General features: G+C 48.8%; 1 protein-coding gene across 2 annotated transcripts in view; it reads right to left on the reverse strand.

The window, feature by feature from the left end:
* Positions 1–25,016, reverse strand: part of KIAA0355 (KIAA0355 ortholog) — a 75,667-nt gene that overhangs the window by 25,323 nt on the left and 25,328 nt on the right. Inside the window, exon 2 of one of the 2 annotated variants that reach the window (XM_032230551.1) lies at positions 12,969–14,257. The exons of the other annotated variant lie outside the window; for it this stretch is intronic. Coding sequence (XP_032086442.1) covers positions 12,969–13,451 — 483 coding nt within the window. The 5' untranslated portion in view covers positions 13,452–14,257. The remainder of the gene's footprint in view (positions 1–12,968; positions 14,258–25,016) is intronic. 2 annotated transcript variants of the gene reach the window in all.

Genomic DNA, 25,016 nt, shown 5'->3' on the forward strand with positions numbered 1-25,016 from the left:
ACTACTGACAATCCTCGCTTAACAACCATTTGAAACTATGATGGTGCTGAACGGAAACTTACAACATGCCCCCAAAGTTACGGCCATTGCAATGTTGTTGCAATCACACAATTGCAATACAGGTACTTGGCAAATCTTTTACACTTATGCCCTGCAATCATGTGATCTCAAGGGTGGGTTCGAGCAGGCAGTACTGCTGGTTCGCTCGTGGGCGCACTGCGTGCGTGCGCCTGATGTGCACATGTGCACAGTGCCATAAAATTTCTGCACATGCGCAGAAGCGAAAAACAAGATGGCGGTGCCTACAGTGCCGCCCGGAGAACCAGTTCGGGGGCGTAGCAGGCCTGGGTTGCTGCCGGTTCCAGCAACTCAGGCCGCCAAACCACTACCGGTTGGGGAAACCGGTTCGAACCAGCAGGAACCTACCACTGTGTGACCCCCCCACTCTTGCAATTTCCCTTCCTTGGAAAGTCAATGAAGAAGCCAGCAGAGAAGTTTGCAAGACATTGCTAATGCCAAGATGACTCCCTCTGGTTCCTGCGTTGGCTGGAAAAGCCGAGTTCCAAAATCAAACAGGTTTTTGGCATGGAGCATTTGCAGCGGGGGGGGGGGGGGGTTGGAGCCAGGAGTCCTCTTGTTTCTGGGGGGCAGCTGCAAACACCCCATGCTGCAAACGCTCCACACCACATATTGCTTGGATTTCAAGATGGACTTTTTCAGCCAGCCTCTTTAAGAGCAAAAGGGCTTCCTACCAGATTGATTTCATGCCACATGGGATGGAATCCCTTCAGTAAGCAGCTATTTCACTCTCAAAGAGGCTGGCTGGGAAAGTCTGATCCAGAGGACTGGAAAAGAGCTGGCTGAGTTCCAGTTTTCAAAACAGGAAAAAGAAAAACGGATCCAGGAAATTACAAACTGATCAGCCTGACATCAAGACCTGAGAAGATCCTGGAAAAGACAATCAAGTAACAGATCTGCAAACACCTAGAAGCAAACATTACTAGAAGACAACATGGGTTTGTTAAAAACAGATCATGTCAGACAATCCTTACTGCATTCAAAGTGACTGTGACAGATAGTCCTCAAGGTACAACAGGCTATTTAACGAATGTCTGAAGCTATAACACCCTCCCCAAAAGCTACTTATGAACCCGTTTCAAAGTTACAACCCACTGCAGCAATCTCGCAGTCATTATGACCAACCACAGAGATGCTGCAGCACACTCACCCACTTATATCTTCCCCTCCCCCCACATCCTGGCTTGCCAGGTCCCCAAAGGCACTGGGCCTCCTTTGCCACTCCTCTCCACCCCCAATCACCATTCGCTTACTTAGTTTTTGAAGATATCCAGAACTTCGAAAGTCAGAGTAGGCAAGGCGGCTCCCTTGCTGAGCCATTGCTGGGCCATGTGACACAATCGAGAAGAAATCCTTCTGCTTTTGCTGCCCTCACAATCCTGTCCTCCCCAGTGCCAGCCACACTAGTGTCAAAGTTCCAAGTAATATACCCATAACAAACAGAACTCCGAGGTAGGTAGATTCCTCAAAGAAAAGGTTTATTGGATCTATCATATTGGCACAGGCTGGTGAAAACCAGCTCTAAATGTTTCCACAGTTTTCACCCAATTAAAAGTAAAAGTTTTCCCCTTTTCCCAAACAAAAAGACACATGGTCTAATCAGGATGCTGTCCCGTTGCTTGGTAACATCACTCCTCCTCTCTTTAGCCACCTGTTGGAATGTCCTTGGCTCCCAGGAGAAAGCATTTTGTTCTGGCTACAAACCCCCAGCTATTTCTATTTCCCCCTCCATAACCCTCATCTCCATTGTGGCAACACTGAAGCCTCAAAGATGGCCTCAGTCAGGCCAACTTCAGAGTTGACAGCTAACTTTACACACAATCCAAGAGAAGAAATGCTGCTGCTTTTGCTCCCTCCGCAATCCTTTCCTCCCCAATGCCCCATTCTTCGCCTTTTGCAAGGGGAGCAAAAGCAGCAGTGTTTGTTCTCCTGGATTGTGCCATGTAGCTCTGCAACAGAGCAGCCTTCCCCTATGCTAACTTCCTGGGTTCAAAAGGTAAGTGTGTGTGTGACAGGGTGGGGTATAGAGGAGGCCCATAGGGATTTGGGGAACCAAGGGGCAAGAAGCAGAGCATGAGATATCTCAGAAGGTGAGGTGCACCTCCACCTGCACTAGGCCTCCCCAACCCAAGTCACTCAATGCTCTACCTAACGATCCATTCATTCATTTAACCAATGCATTGGGGAAAGCAGGGATGGGGAGGCCATTCATTATGCATTTCATTTAACATATAACTTGACTTCCAAAAATAATAGGCAGGCTCCATTACTGTTGTAAGTCAAGAATCACCTGTCATCTGTTATTTTGTTAAATTGTGCCAGAAAGCCTGCTAAATCATCCTCAAGAAATGCTCTCCCGCTTTTCCTTAAAAACTTCCCAAAACGGGCATAGCCTCTGTATGTAAACTGTTGGGCAGATTTTACCAGCAGAGTATTTTAACCTAAACTTCGAAGTTACTTTAAGTATAAAATAAAATACATGCTGCTTGCTATCCTCACTATAAACACCATAGAAGCTTAACAGCTCTGAGGACTGGAAATAATACTTTAATCATCTTACACATAAACTCAGACAGGAAGACACAGAAGAACAATCACACCTATCTATAATAAAAGGAGATATATTTCAATGTAACTTCATTCATATATACTTACATACCCCGTTATAAATTTTGTGAGTATATGTTTTGTGAGTATTATGCTAAAAGAAAAATACACTTCTGACTATGTACTCCCCAACGCTTAGATGGCAAGGTAACACATGTGGTATCAGCAATAGCCACTATGCAATAAAAATAAAGTGGCACCTGTCACTTTTACTTAAAACAGAAATGCCTGAGGCAAACTGTTGGGATGGATATAGAGAACAAGAATGCAGAAAATTTAACTAACCGTACCAGTTGCACAGGAGAGTTTTGCAAATTTAGAACATGAATTTTTTTTACCAGGGGTATCTCTTACAAAAACACATAGGACATGAAGCAACACGTAGCTTAAGAAGATGTGAAGAAAGCTTATTGACAACATAAAGAGAGACATCACTAAGCTGGAGTGGCATAATCTTGCTGTTTAGCAAGCATTTATGCAAGAAAAAAAGAATGATTCTGACCAGGTTAGAATAAGATAGTATCAAGATCAAACTCAGGGCCCAAACAACTAATCACTAACTCAATTCTTGTAAGTAATTTGGTAGAGTAAGTTGAATATAAAATTGTACCATACATTTTGGCTGTATTTGTACTTGCTAATAAAAGATCTATTTATTAGTGAGCAAGTAAGTGAGAGTGAGAAGAGGGCAAACTGTGTGCTGTGAACCTCACTACCATAAGACTGGAAAAAGTTGAACAACTGTATTAAACAAATCATTGATTAGTATGCCTGTTTTAACTTAGTGGGGACTGTCAGGCAGAAGCTCTGTGTTATTTATAAATCATAAATATTTTGAACAGCACAGTCAAAAATATGATTTTCAAATTTGCAGATGATACATATTAAGCTTGGGGATCGTATACTACATACAATCTATTAAGAACTACATGTTGAGTGCAGTTGGTCAGCTAGTTATGAATCAATCTGGTGCAGTGGTGAAATTCAAAATTTTTCCTTACTGGTTCCATTGGCATGGCTTGGTGGAGGGGTGTTGTGGCTGAGTGGGCATTGCCAATTCCACGCCTATCATGTCCACGCCTATTCAGTCACACGACCAACTACCACAACGTCACCCCCACAGAACCTGGTAGGAAAAAAGTTTGAATTTCTATTCTACCTATTTTCGGCCCAGGCCTGGCCTAATCTGTCAAAGGCCTCCCACATGCACACACTGTTGCCTGCTGTGCCATTTCGCTTGGAATTGTCCGGGCAAGTCTCTCCCCACAGTGGCAGCAGGCAACGGTGTGTGCATGCATGGCCGGCACATGGAACAGGGCGGTGGTGGCAGCGCGTTCAAGAAGCAGAGCAGCTCTGGTAATTTTCGCTGCAAGACGCCTGCACAACCACCGTCTCTTTTTTGGTGTAAAAAGTGTCCAGCTGCACCGAAAAAAAGAGGTGGCAGCTGCAAGCATCTCACAACAAGGGGGGCGAGATGTGGGCAGCTCCGGGGCCTGGAGGAATGGCATGTCCCTGAACCCTGGCTCCTGAGCCAAGGTGAAGGGTGAGCAGGTGGTATGCATTGCTTACCTTTGGTAAGCTGAGTGGGCGAGGCGATTAGCTGGGCCTGTGGGCAAAGGCAACATATATAGGGCAGGGGTGGGTGGGTGTGCGGGTAGCGGCCAGAAGGAGCAATCGGCTGATCGGCAGGGCCAACTAGGGGTGGTTTTTCGGTGAACCACTTCAAATCGTTCCTACCAGTTCGCCCAGAACAGTCTGAACTGGTTGAATTTCACCCCTGATCTGGTGGTGAGGCTGTCTATCCCACATTTTTCTATTTTACTAAAAAGTAGGCTGTGGTCTGGGAACCTATTGAGAAGCTGGAGAAAAAAAGGCTATAACCAATAAGATGATTAGAATAAGAGAAAGATCTTCATTTGGATGTGAAAACAAATCAAAGGTATAAGATAAAGGGATGTGTTGTCAGGCTCTTGATACTTGACTAAAATGGAATGTGCAGTCTTTTTCCAAGAAAAATGGACAGAAGGTCACTTCACTGAGGATCATGGACAGTCAGGGCCTGACTCACATGGGGAGGGGGGAGAGGTCACACATTGTGCCTGTTTTTGTCTTGGGGCTGTGGTTTTGTGATCTGGAGTTTAGGAATGTTGGTATGAGTTCACTGTCATGACTGCTCCTAATTAAAGAGAGGTGTCCCTATTTGATCAGCCCACTCCAAGACTGATTAGGATAGACCATTGGCTTACCTGAATGGTCGTTCTCTAGGCTCTGCGGAGTGTCCAAGCACGGGTTAACTTCAGCTTGCTGCCCAAGAAACTGAGTTTAAATTTGATTGTAGCTCCGCCTCTTGGTTGCCTCAGAGGCTCAGTTTCAAAAAATGAAGGAGAACAATAGTCCATGACCGAACAAGTTAGAGTCCAAGTCCAAGACATGAAGGTGCTAATAATACACCACGCGGCCCCACCTTAAGGTGGGTTTGGACACTCCACAGCGCCTAGAGAACGACCATTCAGGTAAGCCAATGGTCTTTCTCGTAGGCGCTGCTTGGAGTGTCCAAGCACGGGACATGCCAAAGCTATGTCGAAGTCAGGAGGGAAGAAGAAATGTCCGGGGCCGTGGTGCTTGCCACAACTCTCTGTAAAACTCTTCTCCCAAATGATGCCTCAGCAGAGGCGAAAGTGTCAAGTCTGTAGTTACGGATGAATGGAGACGGATCAGACCACGTTGCAGCATGGCAGATTTCTTCAATTGGTGCTTGAGTATCCCAGGCGGCCGAAGTCGCTGCGCTCCTCGTAGAATGTGCTGTGATACGCGGAGGAACCGGTCTGGCCTGAGTCTCGTAAGCCATCTTGATGGTTGCCCTGAGCCAGCGTCCGATGGTGGAGGACGTGACTTTCTTCCCCATGGAAGCCGGTTGGAAAGAAACAAATAAGGTTTCCGACTTACGGAAAGGAGTGGACCACTTGATGTAGATGCGCACCGCCCGCCACATTGCATGTTACCTCTCTCTGGTGCCTGGGCGAGGACAAAAGTCCGGAAGTATCACCTCCTGCGTCCTGTGGAAGACGGTGTTAATCTTCGGGACGAAGGTAGGATCCAACCGTAAGATGACTATCGGAGTGGAAGATGCAGAGGTCGCCTCTAACTGACAAGGTGGCCAACTCCGATATCCTGTGGGCTGAGGTGATGGCGACCAGGAAGGCAGTCTTAAGTGTCAGGTGGCGTAGGACTACCGTTCGTAATGGTTCAAATGGAGGCGCGGCAAGCGCCTGCAGTACGACAGTCAAGTCCCAGGTAGGATACCTTGGATGGGAGGCGGACAGAGGTTGGATGCCCCTTTTAGGAAGCCCTTAACCTGGGGATGCGTGGAAAGCGGTAGCTGAGTGTCAGAAGACAGAATGGTGCTTAAGGCAGCCACCTGTCTGCGGAGAGTGTTCGGCGCCAGCCTTTTGTCCAAACCGTCCTGCAGAAATTCGAGGACCTGCGGGATGGTCGCGGAGGATGCCACAAGGTGACGGTTGAGGCACCAACGGAAGAAGGCCGACCAAGTTGCCTTGTAGATTCTGACGGTGGAAGGTCGTCTAGAGGCTTAAATCGTCTGGATGACTGTCGGAAAAGCGATGAAGCCTCAGGAGGTCCCCCTTAAGTGCCAGATGGCCAGCTGCAGCCACTGGGGCTCTGGATGTTGGACGGCCCCCTGGCTGAGGGAGATTTGCTCCTGAGGTATGCGCCACGGCCGGGACACTGACAGACTTACCAGGTCGGCGAACCAAGTCCTCGGCCAGTGAGGAGCTACCAGAAGCACCTCCGCCCCCTCCTCCAGTATCTTCTGGATGACATGTGGAATTAGAGGAAGAGGAGGGAAGGTGTACAGTCGAGCCGGAGGCCAGCGGGACCTTAAAGCATCTGTGCCCTCCACCCCAGGGCAGTGGAACCGGGTGAAGAACTGGGGGAGGTGCGTGTTGGCTGGCGAGGCGAACAGGTCGACCACCGGGTGGCTGAACCTCTGGGACAGCTGACAGAACAGTCTCGGGTGTAGCCGCCATTCCAAGTTCTGGATGGTGGTCCTGCTGAGCCAGTCCGCCGTCACGTTGTCCACGCCGGAGATGTGGTCTGCTCGAATTGATGCCAGATGTCTCTCCGCCCAGCGACCCAGGGCGACCACCTGCTCTGGACCACCGAGGTCCCTAGATGAGCATCCCAGCTGAAGAGGCTGTGGTGATAATCAGTCGCTCCGGTTCCCTGAAGTGACTGCCCTTGAGGAGGGCATCCGACAGCCACCACCGGAGGGATCGGAGGATCTTCGGGGGGACCCGTATCACGCATTTGGAGTTGCTGGCCTTCCTCCTTTGGAGAGGGAGGAGGAACAACTGCAGTTCCCGCGTGTACAACCGCGCCCACGGGACCACCAAGATGCATGACACCAGTTTCCCCATCAGCTGAGAGAGAGAGAGGACCGATGCAGACCCAGTCGAGCGGATGCCCCTCACCAGGGTCAAGATGCTGTCAACTCTGTCCTGGGTAAGGAAGACTTGGCAGGTCTCAGAGTCGATGATCGTCCCGAGGTGCTGGATCCTGCAGGTCGGGTCCAGGTGGCTCTTGCCAGGTTGACTGAGAACCCGTGAAGCTGCAGGACCTTCATGGTGGTGAAGGTCTGCGTGGGCTTGCCCCCTGGACGACGAGTGGATAAGGATGTCATCCAGGTAGCATTCCAATCTCACAGGAAGAGACCGGAGCCGTGCAGCCACGGCAGCCAGCAGCTTGGTGAAAGTCCATGGGGCCGACGAAAGTCCGAAGGGGAAGGCCTTGTACTGGTAATGGTGATTGGCGAACTGGAACCTCAAGAACTTGCAATGCGCCGGGTGGATCGGAACATGCAGGTATGCTTCTTTCAGGTCGATCGAAGTCAACAGATTGCCCGGTCTGATGCAGCCCAGGATGGTTTGGAGGGACTGCATCTTGAAGCGCTTGTACACCAGATGTTTGTTCAGCTTCCTGAGGTCCAGGATCGCCCTCACCCACCCCCTACCGCCCGATGACTTGGGGACCAGGAAGAGGATGGAATAGAACCCCCTGCCTTCTTGACCCCTGGGGACCTCCTTTATGGCCGCTATCTCCAGGAGGTGTTCTATCTCCGCCCTCATGAGTTGGAGCTTGTGGGCGGACCTGGGGACGGGGCAACGGAGGAAGGTTCTCGGGGGAAATGACAGGAACTCCAGGGTCAGCCCGTGGCGGACCGTGTTCCTGACCCAAATGTCCATCGTGGTTTCCACCCACTGGGCGGCATAGAGCTGGAGCCGGCCGCCAATGGGAGGAGCCCTGTGACGGTCACTTGGATTTCCTAAAGGGCTTGTTAGACTAGCCCCCTCGGAAAGACTTGCGGAACCCCTGCTGCTTTCCCCTGTCCCTAAACGAGGACCTATCCTGGGAGCGATCCTGAGGGGGACCGTAGGCGTGACTGGGACCACCTGAGGAAGTGGAGGGCTCGTTATTCTGAAATGAATTTTTGCGGAAGGGCTGGCCCTTCCGTTCCTATTTATTAGTGACCGGGGAGGGAGCACCTTGCACTTGTCCTTGGTCTCAGTTAGGAATGGATCCAAGGCCCCCTCAAAAAGCTTACCCCCCTTGAAGGGAGCGGAAGCCATCTTCCATTTCGCCTTGTCAGCCTGCCAGTGGCGGAGCCACAGCAGGCGCCTCGAGGTGACATTCGAGGCCAGAGCCCTGGAGGAAAATTTCGTGGCCGCAAGGGATGCGTCAACTAAGTACTCCACGGTGGCAATAATTTTAGTGATGTCCTGCCTAGTTCTGGAGTTCTCTGCCGGAAGCCCAGCCCGCAATTTGCGAAGCCAGAAGAGGGCTGCAATGCCAAAATAAGAGGAGCTGGCGGAAGCGTGCATGGCCCAGGCGGTAGCCTGGTGAGTCTTAAGGGCCGCGGATTCCGCCCTCTTGTCCTCCGCCTTAAGCCCCTCCAGCAATTCCGCGGGAAGGGAAGAGGGGGAAATAAGGGACATGATAGGGTCGTCCACTTGGGGGAGCTTTTAGGAGCTCCTCCAGTGGGGCCTCCATAGTGAACAGTTTTCTGTCCGTCCCACTTGGATTGGCCATTGTCCCCGGCTGGGCCCATTGCCGTTGGATAATGTCTATAAATAATTGAGGAGCTAGAACTAGGTCCAAGGGTGGAGGCACCTCCTTAAATAGGCCTGCACCGGGATCCTGGGGACCTATGCTTACGCCCGTGACAGGGTCAGATGGAGGTTTGGCCTCAGGGGCCGGAAGACCCATTTGGGGCCCTGCTGCCCGGGCCTTGGTAAGAAGGGCCCTAAACATGGTGGGATTAAACAGCTCTGAGCCGGTGGCCTGCTCAGGGGCGGGGTTTTCATCATCAGATAGAATCAGAACCTCTATCTCAGCCTCCTCCAGGTCCGATACCTCACTAAGCCCCATTGGGGTGGGGGATGGTGTCCTAGCTTCTGAAGCCTTAGGGGCCTTGGCCTGGCTGGCAGCTGGCTTGGGCGCCACAGAGGGCAACTTGGCCGCTAACTGCACCATGCCATCGGAAATGCGTTTAAATATGGCATGAGCCACAACCTCCTCCATGGCCCTAGACAAAATGGACTCCTGCCCCTGAGGGGGAGGGGACTCCAATTCTGAGGGAGCTAAGGATTCCTCCTCAGCCCCCGAATCCAAGTCTGCCAGAGAATCTAAAGCCATGGAATGGGTAGGTGATCCCAAGGATGCCCTATGAGGTTGGGGGAAAACCCAAAGTCCTCACTGCCTGGGCCCAAGGGAGATTCCCCTCGCTGGGATTCACCTCTGGGGGACCCACCTCCGATCTCATTTGGGAAGGACTCCACAGGATTCTTGCGCTGTGCGGCCTGGGCCTTCTGAAATTGTTTTTCCATGGCCTTCTTGCAGCGCAGCACCATCTTTTCTTCAGCCTTGGAGGCCATCCCTGCCTTTGGCTGATTCTCCCGTGGGGAAATACCCTCCCCCAACTCCCTTGCCCGATGGATTGGGCCTGCTACGTTTGCTGGGAGTGGGCCAGGTCTTTTCCCCTTGCCTCTCATCCACGCTGTGAGAGCTGAGCTGCTTCTCCATTCTGGTAGCGACAGTAGACCAGGCCTGAGGTAGGTCAGAGCCTGATCCACGTGTTGGGCCTCCGAAAGGCTCTGAGGCCTAGCCGGCTGAAGAGAGGAGAGGGAGGCTGGAGCTGGCTGGAAGGGACAGCCTCGCGCCGGCGGATCCGCGCTGATGGCAGGTAGGCAGGCTGATCAAGCCCAGGTTCCCCGCAGCCGCTTTGGTAGAAAGGAGGGCAAGAGCCTGCTTGGCCACCCAATGCGAGGCTCCGGGCTTACGGCGGCCCTCCGCAGCGATCCGCTGTGTTTGACAGGCTGCGTGGCAAAGGCTGGAGGCGAAAGCGTGCCAAAATGAGGCTTTTAAAATGGTGGCCACTCGCGCCGCGCGCCTGGAGCATTGTCGGGTCGCACAGAGCCTAACGCTCCTGTCGGGGGCTCTGGCTACCTGGCTGCCCCCCTAGTACTCACAGCAAATGGTGCCCTGGAGAGATCCCGACTCTACGAGCTGCCCAAGGCAATGCCCGGGCTGCCAGCGCTCCAGGGAGCCTGTGTGCGCGATACAAAGGCAGACGGAGCTAACAGAAAGGCAAACTGCAAAGAATTTCCTATCTGCAACCTAACTAAACTAATCCAAACTTCTTAAAAACAAGGGAGCTACAATATCTAGAATAAAGCTATAATTTGGGGTCCCGCTTGCTGCACAAGGACTGGAGCCCCAGAGTAGACGTCCTGTAGGGCGACTGAGTTTTTTAAAACTGAGCTTCTGAGGCAACCAAGAGGTGGAGCTACAATCAAATTTAAACTCAGTTCCTTGGGCAGCAAGCTGAAGTTAACGCGTGCTTGGACACTCCAAGCAGCGCCTAGGAGAATGACCCTATGCGGTCAGGACTGTTGGACCCTATGCGGTTTCAGAGGAAGCTGGGATTCCCTCCAAAGCTTTTGCAGAGTTCAGCTAAGGCTCTTGCTGCAGCTTAGAATGAGGATGCCACAGCAGCCTTGGACCAGACCGCACCCCCACAGACTCTCAACACAGCCACACATTTTGTAAAGCACCATGGTTTTACCAAGGAACTCCAAATGACAAGCAGGAGATTCTGGCAGTTCAAATGAGTATAAAGATTTATTGCAAGCTTAAGCTCTCTACAAAAACGTCAGCTATTAACAGTCAAGGTCAAATGAGTAGGAATTAAGGTGGCATTCATGGTGGGCTGGACTAAGATCTCTTGTGGGGGCGCAGGGTCTAGTGACTTATGACACATTTGACCCTTCCTCGGGCTCAGCCTGATCATCTCCTACAGAAGAGCAACCAAGATGACTAGGGGACTTGAAGCTAAAGCATATGAATGTTTGCCATAACTGGGAATGTCTGGTCTGACGTAGAGAAGAACTAAGTATGACATGATAGCAGTCCTCTAATATCTGAACGGCTATCACAGACAGGAGGTGGTAATTATTCTCCAAAGTATCTGTAGGTAGGACAAGAAGTAATAAATGGAAACTTATTAAGGAGGGATATCCATTTTAGAACCAAGGAGAAATTTCCTGAAATACTGCAACCAATTTTGGTCACCATACTCCAAAAAGAACATTCAGAGAAGAGCAGCCAAGATGATCAAAACTATATGAAGAATGACTGCAGATTTTGGGTCTGGCTAGTCTAAAGAAAAGAAGAATTAGGGGCGACATGATAGCAGTATTCAAGTATTTGAGGGGCTGCCCCAAAGAGGGGGTCAAATTATTCTCCAAAGCACCAGAGGACAGGACAAGAAATAACAGTTGGAAACTAATCAAAGAGAGAAGCAACTTGGAATTAAGGAGACACTTTCTAACAGTGAGGACAATTAACCAGTGGAACAGCTGGCCACCAGAAATCGTGGGTGCTCCATCACTGAAAGTTTTTAAAAAGAGACTGGACAGTCACTTGTCTTGTGATTGCCTAGGTTCTCTGCTTGAGCAGGGGGCTGGACTAGAAGACCTCCAGCTCCATTCTATTTTATTCCTGTCAGTGAAAACTATCAGTGGTATGGCTTGCCTCCAGAAGTTGTGGATACTCCATCACAGATGCTTTAGGAACAGATTATACCCTCATTTGTCTGGAATCACATAGGGTCTCCTGCTTAAGCAGGGGAGGGGTAATAGAAGACCTCCCAGGTCCCTATATACAACTCTGTTATTCTGTGTTCTGAGCCATTTTTAAAAGCTACTTAGCAAGCCTAAAATGCTAAAAAAAATATGACACCATCCAAAATTAGCTCAATCTCTCTCTCCACAAACAGAGGAGCAATTCAGAGGATCGCCCATCTTTTCAGGACTGGGCTTTATCATATGCATTACCAATTCAAGAGAGCTAATTATTATTACAAACAGAAGGTGTGTTATCAGTATGGGTGGCTCTTATTCGATATACACCGATTGTTGCTGGAAGAGACAATCAAACTCTACCACACTGCAAAACAAGTATTTTACCACCTTTTAAAGCCTCCCACCTGGAGTGCCAAGGAATGGGAGGGGTTGAGAGAGAGAGCTCTGCCGGCAGGCAGGCAGGCCGCCTGGGGAACGGCGACCGCGCGGCCCCGAAAACGGCCCTGGATACCTGCGAGTCGCGGAATTCCACCACCACATTTCTGAATACTGTACCAAACCTCAAAAAAGATTCAAAGGGTTCGAAACTTAATCTTAGATCAATCTCATCTTCTTAGAGGTAATGTCTAGAAGCAGCATACTCAAACACATGGATTCAGTTTAAACTTCCAAACTCTACACTATAATGCAATTGTTTTTTGAAATGTCACTGCAGTAATAGATGGGTATGTTGGTGAATTTTTGCATTTTATTTCCTACATGCACAGGGATTGATATAAAAGAAAAGGGATCCATAGATTCCAGGGAAATTAAAAACAACAATTGCATTCATTCTTATAATGTCAGTATTAAGCTAAAGCTAACTTACCATTTTTCCACAACCCCATGAAAGTTTGTTTTGTCATACATTTATTAGCAGTTCTTTAGTTACTTGGGAAGGTATGTGTTATGACATCATCAGTCCACTTGTTAAACATTTCATAGGAATACAACCACTATTTTTCCAAAGGAAATACCAGGTGCAAGTAGCTCAGATGTTTCTCTAATTTCTACTGGATATGTCTAACCTGATTGCAACCCTAAAACCTCTTAGCATATCTTGCCTAAAGGAAGGAAGGAACTTACCTCAATGTCCTGTAGGCTGAACTCCTTCTGATCTTTAAAGTTGGCTGCTCCAGCACTAAGTTCCATGAGCATTTTTGCAATTTCTGGTTTTATTGCTGCTGTGAGTCGACTTGCTGCCTCCATGACATGTTCCTGCACGTCCTTCAGTTGCATAGCTGCCTTAGAATAGTGCGAGTTCCGGAATACACTGCTGAAAAGGTCTGTGAGGAAAGTGCTTGCACGACAAAATACATTGAGTGCATCTAGGTATTTGGAGATTCCCTGCTGGAGGTCTGCGACTGGAGTCGCGTGACTGCAGCTGCCAGCAGCAGCCAGGGAAACCAGAGGAGAGGTTGGAGCTGAAGATGCTAAGGAGGCGCCCAGAGTCTTGCCCAGTTCTGGCACTTGATACTGCTGGTGTTGCTGCCCTTTTTGCTTGGACCCGCCAAGCAAAAAGCGCCGCTTATAGTCCATTTTACTTTCTTGTGCACTGCAGCAATACATAAGGAAGTACTTGGCCAAGGGTTTTTTGAATTAATTCATTCTCATGAGTTGCTCTCTTGGAAATCCATCTATGTGTAGCAATAGCACAGGAGGAGCATTTACATAATTTTCAGAAAAGGCATTTGAAAAAAAAAATCTAGTTACTAGGTGTCAGTAGTGAAAATGGCAGCTGTTTTGCTGACTTGTACAATTTGTTGTTCAAATGCAGCACTGCTGCAATTACAAATTATAATCATAAAAGCAAGTGGTGGTAACTAAAAGTACTATTTCCTCCTTAAGCATCCTACAGTGGGCACCCAAAATGTTGTTGCAATGTACAAGACACAAAAACCATTTGCTGTAGTTTTCTTGTCAATGCATTTCTGACACCTGGTGTTAATATTGTTTTAAACTGAAGAAAACTCATGTTTAAAAATTAGTACCATTGTTATATTTTTCTTCAGTTAGTATTAGGAAAGGAAAAGCAAAATCACTGCTCAACAGTGATGAGTAATGCAGACTATGACTATTCTTGAAGAATCACTGAGTCTTAACATCAGCAGACAAAATAACTTCTTGATTTGACAGAGCCCGTCAGTCAAATCCCATCTTAATACTGAAAAAAGCATATATTTTTCTAGAGTCTTTGCTACTACACTTTATTCATAACATATGTTTTCTTTTCTTTTTATTGCAAGCCTTTCCACTTTTGCTTCTTGGTGCTGAGGTAGTTTCCTTTTAATATTACTAAGTGGTGCTTTCAGGGTTCAATTTTCTTGATTGTAGAGTATATAGGATGCAGAAATGTAAGGCCTCTAGGTCATTTCCTGGCAAGGGAAAATTGCAAAAAGTTTATTGTTTAGTAATATGTTCTATTATAAAAAGTTAACTCCTACCTGTCTTGACAATAATCTGGATAGTAGATTATCACATAAACACTTATGTATCTTATTTGTAAACTGAACTGAAATACAATAAATATATTCAAGATATCACAAGTCTTTTGTCATTTATAGTTCAATCTAAAGTTCAGATATTCAACACTTCCTGTTTATACTTTTTGTCTTGCAAAATGCCTTGAGAGAAGTCAGATATTTAAATGTGAGCGATCTTAAGAAAATGTCTTGCTGAAGAGTACTTAGAAATACTGTAAAACCCCCAGCATTGCCACTTCTCAGTTAAATCACCAGTTTTAATTGAAATTAATACTGGAGACCTTCCGGCTGGATAAAAAAATCTGTCTATCTGACACACTTGTATACATACACCTCTGAATGCATATATAGTTCTCGATTTATAACCACAATTGAGCTAACTGCTAAGTGAGACAGTTCTCACTGTGAATTTTCCCCATTTTATGACTTTTCTTGCCACCGCTGTTAAGTGAATCACTTAAGTTACTACCACAGTTGTTAAGCGTCTCAGGCTTCCCCACTGACTTTGCTTGTCAAATTTTGATCACATGGCCATGGGATGCTCCAATGGCCCCAAGTGTAAAAAATGGTCATGTCATTTTTTTCCATGCCGTTGTAACTTTGAATGGTCACTAAATGAAATGTTGTAAAGCAAAGACTACCAATATAGGTGTCAGAAACTATAATTAAAAAAAAAATACAGGATAAGGCCTAGAAAATTTTTCTTTCTTTCTCTACAGTCTCTTGCTCATGCAAGCCACTTTTACACCTAAAACATAATGCCATATTCCTGGCTCTCAAGTCCATTAGAAACAGCAAAAAGAAAGGAGAAGTAATAAAAATGAAGAGTTAAGTCCAAGAGTATTAAGACCACTTGTTTCCAATTCTCCAATGTCACTGCAAATCACCCGAGCAGTTAGAAACCAGTAATTTGAGCATAGTGCATCTTTATTAAATTATGGAGTTTTTTCTTTACTTAAAATATTTAGAGCTTGCTCACTATCCAGAGGAGGGTTATAAGTTATAAAAAAGTAAATCATATCAATACCAGCTGACTTACAAAGGAAGGGAATGCAAAAGCTGGACTTCCTCTCAGTTGCACACTTCCCTTCTGGGCCAATCAAAACGGTCCTTCCCTATTGTCTGGGGCCTGTGTGGGTCTAACGGAGGATTACAGGCTTTTTTGAGAAGGAGGCCTCCTTTTCCACCATTAACTCTGCCCAGGGATACCTTTCCCCAGGGAACTTGGTAGGGAATTTGGGGTTCCTTCTGGACTTAGAGCTCCTACTCCAAGAGCAGCTGCAGCTAAGGAGACTTTGCACAGGTTGTATCCCACCATGTCAGGACCAGGGAGCCTTGCTCACAGTAACTCATACTACACACAGCAACTCTTACCTTAATCGCCTCCTATTTGGATTACTCTAACATGCTCTATATTACAAATACACCGTAAGGGGCATTCAGAAGTTGTAACTGATCCAGTTCAGGCAGTTTTTGGCCTCTCTCATACCCATATGATGCCACTGCTCTGACTCTTAGTAGGCTTCTGGATGTGGATCAAGGTGCCTACTGTTGCTTATAAAGCCCTACATGGCATATCATTGGGCTATCTGGGAAAAGATGATCAAGCAACAGATTTGTGAGTGCCGAGAATGAACAAGCCGATTACCAGCATGGGTTTGTTAAAAGCAGATCATGCCAAACAAACTGTACTGCCTTCTACAATAAAGTGACTAAATTAGTGGATCGAGGAAACATTTTGGATTTAGCGTACGTAGACTCCAGTATTTGACAAAGTAGATCACGACCTACTTCTTGGTTAAGATAATGGAGTACAATGAACAGCTAAGGGAACTAGCTATGTTTAGACTAACAAAGAAAAGACTTAAGGAAGCCACAGTAACTATCACCTAACAATAGAAAGGCTGGCACAGGGAAGAGTGTGACAATTTATTCTCCACAGCAGGAGTCCCCAACCTTTTGGATCTCAGGGACCACCACATCCATAATTTTAAATCCCACAGACCACTAATATGATCTGCCTAATGACTGGCTGGGTGGGCATGGCTAGGTGGGCATGGGCAACCTAATGTCACTCATGTCAAGGGGTGCTTCGCCGGCCCCCACTCGCCCCTCCCCTCTCAGCCACTCCTCACCTCCCTGCCCAGGCGCTTTAGGGCCCCAATAGGAAGCAGTTGTTAGAACCAGGTAGCCTAAGGTGACCAGATTTTCAGATTGGAAAAGAAACTCTTACTCTTAACTCTATAGGCACACAATCTTTCCAGTAGTTCACATACTAGTTGGTAACATCTTAATTTGAGGCTTGATTGGAACATTATACAGTTATTGAAAGACAGTAAAATGGACATCAACAATCTCACACCCTGCTCAAAGTTGTGACAGCAAGTTTAAATTTTTGACCTTAACTATCAAGAAAAAAAACAATTTTAAAACTGGCATGTCAGTGACTTCTTAAAAGTCAGGATGCCTGGTCAAGATTAAATTGCAGGTAGATTTCTTATCACTTTCTAAAAAGAGAAAAATTCAGAACATAACAAATAAAAGGTTGTGAATTTCACAGATGAGACAGAAAACCACAAATGGGCAAATATGACCTACAAAGGCATGTGTCAGCGTTACTCCATTCCATAATTAGGAAAGAAAACTAAGAGACTCCATGAGTTGGAAATTCAAAGTACTTTTACTAATTATAAATGGTAAGCAAGCAGTTGCGAAGCAAAGTCTACTTAATAAGGCGCGAAAGCGATTGATATATAGAATAGCCCATTCCCCACCCCTTAGGATCATAGCTCCAGGCCAATCATAAGTCCTTCAAGTGTCAGGTGTGAGATAACTTCAAAAAGACAGGCCAAAGATGGAATGTCGAGGCCGTTGATGCAGGCGGGAACATTCACGCATGCGCAATCCCAATATCTGGTACATCCTAGAACATTCCTCCAGCACATCAATTATCCCCTCCCAAAGACCAGCCCCCCCCCTTCCCGTTTCATGGCAGCTGAAGCAACAGCAAGGCAGAAGCTGACATCCGGCCGTCCCCCGGAAAAAAGGCTGTTAGGCCTGTAAAAAAAAACAAACGAAACAGACAAACGACAAACACAAAAAAAAAAAGAGGGAGGGGGAAAAAGAAAGTCAAGGCTTGTCGGGATAAGCAGCATAAAAGTCTCGAAGTAAACGGGGAGCTCGAACATGGGATTTATCAACCCATTCAGTGTGGGAGGGAGGAAAATGTTTCCAAGCCACTAGGTATTGGATGCGATTACGGTGTTTGCGGGAATCAAGAATGGCACGAACTTCAAAATGACGTTCCCCATCCACTAGTAACGGAGTAGGCGGAGGTTCATCTGGGGGGCGCAAGTGGGAAACCCGAACAGGTTTGATGAGGTTGATGTGGAAAACCGGGTGGATGCGGTTGAGGTGTTTTGGCAATTGTAAACGAACAGAAACAGGATTGATGACCTTTACAATAGGGAAAGGGCCAACATATTTGGGCCCCAATTTCTTTGACTTCTGCGTAGTGTGCAGGAATTTTGTGGACAAATATACCAAATCCCCAGGGCGGTATTCATAGGGCTGAGTGCGTTTTTTATCTGCTTGCTTCTTATGGGCTTTATGAGCAGCGTCCAAAGTGGAAAGGGTCAACGGCCAAATGTGACTGAGGCGTTCACTCCAGTCCGCAATTGAAGGGACTTGCGGTTGGTCACTAGGCAATTCGGGAATAGGAACAAAATCTTGACCGTAAACGACCCGAAAAGGGGTGAACCCTGTGCTGGAGTGAACCGAGTTGTTGTAGGCCACTTCAGCATGTGGTAACAAGTCCACCCAATCGTCTTGTTGATAATTGATGAAGCAACGTAAATATTGCTCAAGAACAGAATTTGTACGTTCACAGCCGCCATTAGTCTGAGGATGGTAGGCGGAGCTAAGGCCCTGGGCGGAGCCGATGCGCTTGAGAAATTCCTTCCAAAATTTAGATGTAAATTGGATCCCCCGATCTGAGATAATACGGTCGGGCACTCCATGCAAACGGTAGATGTGGGAAATGAACAGTTTAGCCAATGCCTTGGCGGAAGGAATTTTGTGACAAGGCACGAAATGAACTTGCTTGGAAAACAAATCAGTGACCACCCATATAACGGTATGCCCCTGGCTTTCGGGAAGCTCAACAATAAAGTCCATAGAAATCTCCTTCCAAGGGGCAACTGGGCGAGCGACGGACTGGAGCAGTCCTTGCGGTTTCCCAGGTGGTTTCTTGGCGGCAGCGCAAATAGGGCAACTAGCCACGTAAAGTTCAATGTCCTTTTTTAAAGAGGGCCACCAGAATTGTCGCTTCACGAGATGTAAAGTTTTTACGAATCCAAAATGACCCGCCAATCTGGAGTCATGAGCGCGGCGAAGGACCACGAGGCGGAGGGATGCGGGGATGTATAATTTAGCACCAATCCACGGTACATCGTCCCTCATGGTGCACTCGTCACGATGGTTCAGGAACCAGTCGTCGTGAGCAAGAGCTTTTTTAAGGTCAGAAAGTAGATCTTGAGGCACCTCTCTCTGTGCCTGGGTCTGTTGACGTGTGAGTACCGGAGCTGCCAGGAGTGGTTGGACGATAGTCAGTTTAGAGCAATTATATTGAGGTAATCTGGACAAAGCATCCGCCATGAAGTTCTTCCCTCCCGGGATATACTTTAGAGTGAAATTGAAACGGTTGAAATATTGGGCCCATCGCATTTGTTTGGGGGAGAGACGACGAGGCGTCCGCAACGCTTCCAGGTTCTTGTGGTCAGTCCACACCTCAAATGGGTGTTTCGCGCCCTCTAGGAAATGGCGCCACGTAGCCAGGGCCCAACGGACCGCGAAAGCCTCCTTTTCCCAAACCGCCCAACGTCTCTCCGTGTCAGTGAGCTTTCGGGAGGTGTACGCGCAAGGTTGCAGGTTACCTTGGTCGTTGGTTTGCAGCAGAATGGCCCCTACGGCGACATCACTGGCATCAGCCTGGACGACGAAAGGCCGGTCTAGGTCAGGATGCTTAAGTACTGGTTCAGCGGCAAAAAGGCGTTTAAGTTTCTCGAATGCCGCCTGACATTCCATGTTCCAGTCCAAAGGCCTATTAGGTTTAGGTTTTGGATCGCCCTTAGTCTTGAGCAAATTAGTAATAGGAAGAGCAATCTTAGCAAAAGAGGGAATGAATTGACGGTAAAAATTAGCGAAACCCAAAAATTTTTGCAATTGTTTACGAGTTTTGGGTGCGTCCCATTCAGTGACCGCCCTCACTTTCTCAGGGTCCATCTCAATGCCATCTGGTGAGATGCGATAGCCAAGATAGTCAATTTTAGTTTGGTGAAACTCACATTTAGACAATTTGGCATAGAGGTCAGCGGCACGTAGTTTTTTCAAAACAGTGCACACCAGAGCGACGTGTTGGTCATATGTGCGAGTATAGATAAGGATATCGTCCAAATATACGATAACCCCTTTATACAGGTGATCGTGCAAGATCTCATTAATAAGTTGCATGAAAACAGCAGGAGCCCCCTGTAGGCCAAAAGGCATAACCCGGAACTGGAAACAACCAAGAGGGCAGTTGAAAGCAGTCTTCCATTCGTCTCCTTCTTTTATGCGGACCCTATAGTAAGCTTCCCGGAGGTCCAATTTAGTAAAGATGCGGCCCTTCCCCAGCTGTGCCAATAAGTCTTTCATCAACGGGAGGGGGTAGAGGTTCTGAGTTGATACAGCGTTAAGATTTTTAAAATTACAGCATAGACGAAGAGAGCCATCTTTTTTTTCACGAAAAAGTACAGGGGCAGCCACTTTGGGGCGAGCCGGTTCAATGAAACCACGTTTCAAATTTTTGTCAATGAAAGAACGCATTTCCTCCATTTCCCTGGGAGACATGGAGTAGATCTGGGGTTTAGGGAGCTTAACCCCGGGTAAAATGTCTATGGAGCAGTCAGTAGGCCTGTGGGGGGGTAGATTGTCTGAAGATTTTTCGCTGAAGACTTCCTTAAGATCCCAATACTCTTTCGGAATTTTCTCCTCTCCTGCAATTCTCTCCTGCCCTCTAGCGACCACTTCAGGAATGTCAGTTACAGGTTGTTCAGGAGAGTCCTCCCCCACTGGAGGCACCCTGGAGCGGACGCGTAAGCGGCCTGTGCGCCAATTTATGTGAGGGTTCCACTTCCGGAGCCAGGGGATGTGCGCAATTTGAGGCCCAATTTTTCCACCATGGCCGGATTGATCATGGATCGGGAACAGCCGGAGTCGAGCAAGGCCAGAAGGGTGGCAGGTGGTCCCTGGGGGGGTACTTTTAACTCAATGGGGATTAGCAGGGGCCCTTTGTTTGAACTCACCCAGTGAGGCGATGTGTCATCATCGGAATCTTCAGAAGAAGAGGAGTTGGCGTCCGCGTCTCCCTCTAATGGCTGGGCGAAAGGAGGGGGTTTGTTGTCCACAGCGAAGGCAGTTTCTTTTTTCTTCTTCTCTGAGACTCTGCCAGACTTTTCCTCACGTTTGGGAGGGGGTTGAGCAGAGATGGGCAATTTAGCACGACATTCGGGGGCGGTGTGCCCCAATTTACCGCAACGGAAGCAGGTTAACGGTCTGGAGAGGCCTGAAGGGGGCCCCCTCCCTTCCCCCCGTCGTTTGAAGAGGGATTTCCTGGCAGGAGGGGGAGAAGACTTCGCAGCTTTCTCCTTTCGCTTCTTTCTTTCTTCTTTGGCATAACGGAGCCTGGTGAGGTCGAGCTCAGCGTCTGCAGCATGTTCAAACCAAGTGACCAAACGCCTGGGCAGGTTACGATTGACACATTGCTGATAAATGTCTTCATCTAACCCCCAAGCAAATTTGTCCAGGAGTGCGTCCTCCCCCCAGCCTCTCATGTATTGTGACAGACATTGAAATTCCTGGATGTATTGGGCAACAGGTCTATCGTCTTGCTCAAGGGTTATAAATTTCAATTTGCTTCGTTTCTCTGTCAAAGGGTCATCAAAGCGTTGGCGGAAAGCCTCCATAAAGCGGTTGAAATCTCCCAAGAGGGGAGAACCAGACATATGCAAAGCCGTGGACCACGTGGCAGCTTCAGCATCTAAAGATAAGAGAACCATCCGGACTCTCCTGCCATCAGTTTCAAAATCACGGCCATAAATCTCCATAGAATTAAAGACCTGCATAATGAAAGAGGCCAGGGTAGCAGAATCACCATTGAAACGCACAGGCAGGGGAGGGATTTTTGCCATTCGGTGCCGTCGGGGAGGAGGGGCCCCGGGTCCAGCAAAGCCTCTAGCCACAGGGGGTGAAGCAGGCCTAGGGGGAGGGGGTGAAGGTGCGCGTGGAGTTTGTTGACGCCAGCTTCTCCAGTCTCTTTCATCTTCCCCCCTTCTTTCCCCAAAATACCTTTGACCCCAATAATCAGGTAATTCACTCCTCTGGGGTTTTCTCACAGCTCCAGTCTCCAGCGCTGGTTGTTGGGGTTGCCTTTGAGTGATCCCTGCATTCCAGCTCGCCTCTTCTTCTCTTTGCCTGGCCGAAGTAGACCATCGAGGGGGAGGAAGGTCCGGCTGGCTGGAAATTTGCAGTTGAAATAAATCTTCATGAAGTGATAGGTCGGGGCCCTCTGGCTCGTGAAGCGAAAGTTCAGGAGGTCCGGCTTCGCTGGAATCCACGCCGCTAACGGCCCCTTCCGTATCTCTGATCGGTGAAGACATATCTCCCTTCACGGTAGACGTAAATCTCCTGGAAAGGGTTTAAAGTAGACTTTGCTTCTTGTCAGCGTTACTCCATTCCATAATTAGGAAAGAAAACTAAGAGACTCCATGAGTTGGAAATTCAAAGTACTTTTACTAATTATAAATGGTAAGCAAGCAGTTGCGAAGCAAAGTCTACTTAATAAGGCGCGAAAGCGATTGATATATAGAATAGCCCATTCCCCACCCCTTAGGATCATAGCTCCAGGCCAATCATAAGTCCTTCAAGTGTCAGGTGTGAGATAACTTCAAAAAGACAGGCCAAAGATGGAATGTCGAGGCCGTTGATGCAGGCGGGAACACTCACGCATGCGCAATCCCAATATCTGGTACATCCTAGAACATTCCTCCAGCACATCAATTATCCCCTCCCAAAGACCAGCCCCCCCCTTCCCGTTTCATGGCAGCTGAAGCAACAGCAAGGCAGAAGCTGACAGCATGAATCTCCCATATTATGGGAATCCCATAAACCCTGCAGATGTTCATAATGAAATTATATTTAACTATTTGGGACAGAAAGACAACACAGACTATTTTTTTTAAAAATTCACCAATATCACACCATAAGATTCTTTATCTTTTCTTTGCAACAATTCCTAATGGCACAAGAAATCTCCATCAATGTCTATCCCCAAGAAGAAAACTCTTCTTTAACAGCAAAATAATGTAGAAAAATTACAAACAATAACTCTTTTCAGCTTTATGCCCCACCCCAGTAAACACAAATGTTTGATCAGAAAAAATATGTCCAAGATAGGAGCAATAAGCTATACACCATGATTTAGGAGTTTGATTTTTTTCAAAAATAAATGCTAAAATACTAAACTGTATATATATGCACATTTAGGTAAATAGTGTTCTGTATACCCTCTCGGAGGCGGCGATGGATCCCAATCACGAACGGACGCCGCCAGCAGATAACTTCCAAGCGATTCAGGGGCTTTTGCCAGGCGGCGGGACCCCCGAAAGTGAGAGAAAATTGTCTGCGGGCAGCTGGCAGCGCCCCAACCTCTCCTCCTGCCGCGCGGATCCATTTTGATTCACGAACGGATTCCGCGGCGGTTCAGGGGCTTATGCCGGACGGCGGGACCCCCGGAAGTGAGAGAGGAAGTTCCGGAAGCGAGAGGCTGCCCCGGCGATCGATCCCAATCACGAACGGACGCCGCCCGCAGATAACTTTCCATAACTTTCCGGGCGGCGGGACCCCCGCACGACGTTCTGTGCGGGCGGCAGCCGCTGCGCCCATGCTCTCGGAGGCGGCGATCCCATTCACGAAGAGGCAGGAGGAGAGGTTGGGGCGCTGCACGAACGGACTCCTCGCGGCCGCTCCCACGCTCTCGGAGGCAGCGATCCCATACACAAAGAGGCAGGAGGAGAGGTTGGGGCGCTGCACGAACGGACTCCTCGCGGCCGCTCCCACGCTCTCGGAGGCAGCGATCCCATACACGAAGAGGCAGGAGGAGAGGTTGGGGCGCTGCACGAACGGACTCCTCGTGGCCGCTCCCACGCTCTCGGAGGCAGCGATCCCATGCACGAAGAGGCAGGAGGAGAGGTGGGTGCGCTGGCAGCTGCCCCGCAGACAACTTCCACACGCTTCAGGAGCTTCTGCCGAGCGACAGGAGCCCCGGAAGCGCGTGGAAGTTGTCTGCGGGCAGCTGCCGCTGCGTCCACGCTCTCGGAGGCCCAGAAGCGAGGGGACGTTCTCTGCTGCCGGCGCCGCTCCCCCGACCTCTCTTCCTTCCGCGGCGAATCCCATGGATTCACGAACGGACTCCACGGAAGGAAGAGAGATTGGGACAGCAGCGGGGAGGCCCAGAAGCGAGGGGACGTTCTCTGCTGGTGGCGCCGCTCCCCCGATATCTCTTCCTTCCGCGGCGAATCCCATGGATTCACGAACGGACTCCACGGAAGGAAGAGACATCGGGACAGCAGCGGGGAGGCCCAGAAGCGAGGGGACGTTCTCTGCTGGCATCCGCCGCTCCCCCGATATCTCTTCCTTCCGCGGCGAATCCCATGGATTCACGAACGGACTCCACGGAAGGAAGAGAGGTCTGGTCTGGGCAGCACGCACAGAGCGGGAAAGGCAGCACCAAAGCCTGGCCGCGAGCGAGGGAGCGCGCAGCGAGCAGCGCCGCCGGGCTGCTTCCTCCTCCGCCGCGTGCAACGCTGGGCTGCTTGCCTTCCCCCCTCCTCCTCCTCCTCCGCGAGCAACGCAACGCCGGGCTGCTTGCCTTCCACCCCTCCTCCTCCTCCTCCGCGAACAACGCCGGGCTGCTTCCCCCTCCTCAGCCGCGAGCGAGGGAGCACGCGGCGACCAGCAACGCCGGGCTGTTTTCCCCTCCTCCTCCTCCGCCGCGAGCGAGGGAGCACGCGGCGACCAGCAACGTCTCCTCCCCCCAGCGCCTCCCGATTCCCACGGTACCAAATTAATTAGACAATACAAAACATACTCACCACCAGTGAGTAAGCGCAGCAGCTGCAACCCCAACAAGAAAGAAAGACGAAATAAAATGGAGAACTCGCGCATGCGTCCTCAGCTAAGGAGTCCAGCCAATCAGTGAGCTGGTTGGCCAGCTCACTGATTGGCTGGAGTCCAGCCAATCAAATTAGTGAGCGGCAGGCTGGGCTGGCTTAAATTTGTAGGTAGCATAGAACGAAACGATGAGCCAGCCCAGCAGCTGATGGGCGGGAGCTGCCAGCGCCAAAAAAAGCGTGCCTTTTTAAAAAGCGGGCGGGACGCGGGAATATGCATCAAAAGGCGGGGGTGTCCCGCCAAAAGCGGGACGTCTGGTCACCTTAATGTAGGGGTGTCTAAACTTGGGAACTTAAAGACGCGTGGCTGGCTGGGAAATTCTGGGAGTTGAAGTCCACAAGTCTTAAAGTTCTCAAGTTTGGGCAGCCCTGGCTTAATGGGA

This window comes from Thamnophis elegans, chromosome 14, assembly GCF_009769535.1.
Source record: "Thamnophis elegans isolate rThaEle1 chromosome 14, rThaEle1.pri, whole genome shotgun sequence".
Classification (NCBI taxonomy): Eukaryota; Metazoa; Chordata; class Lepidosauria; order Squamata; family Colubridae; genus Thamnophis; species Thamnophis elegans.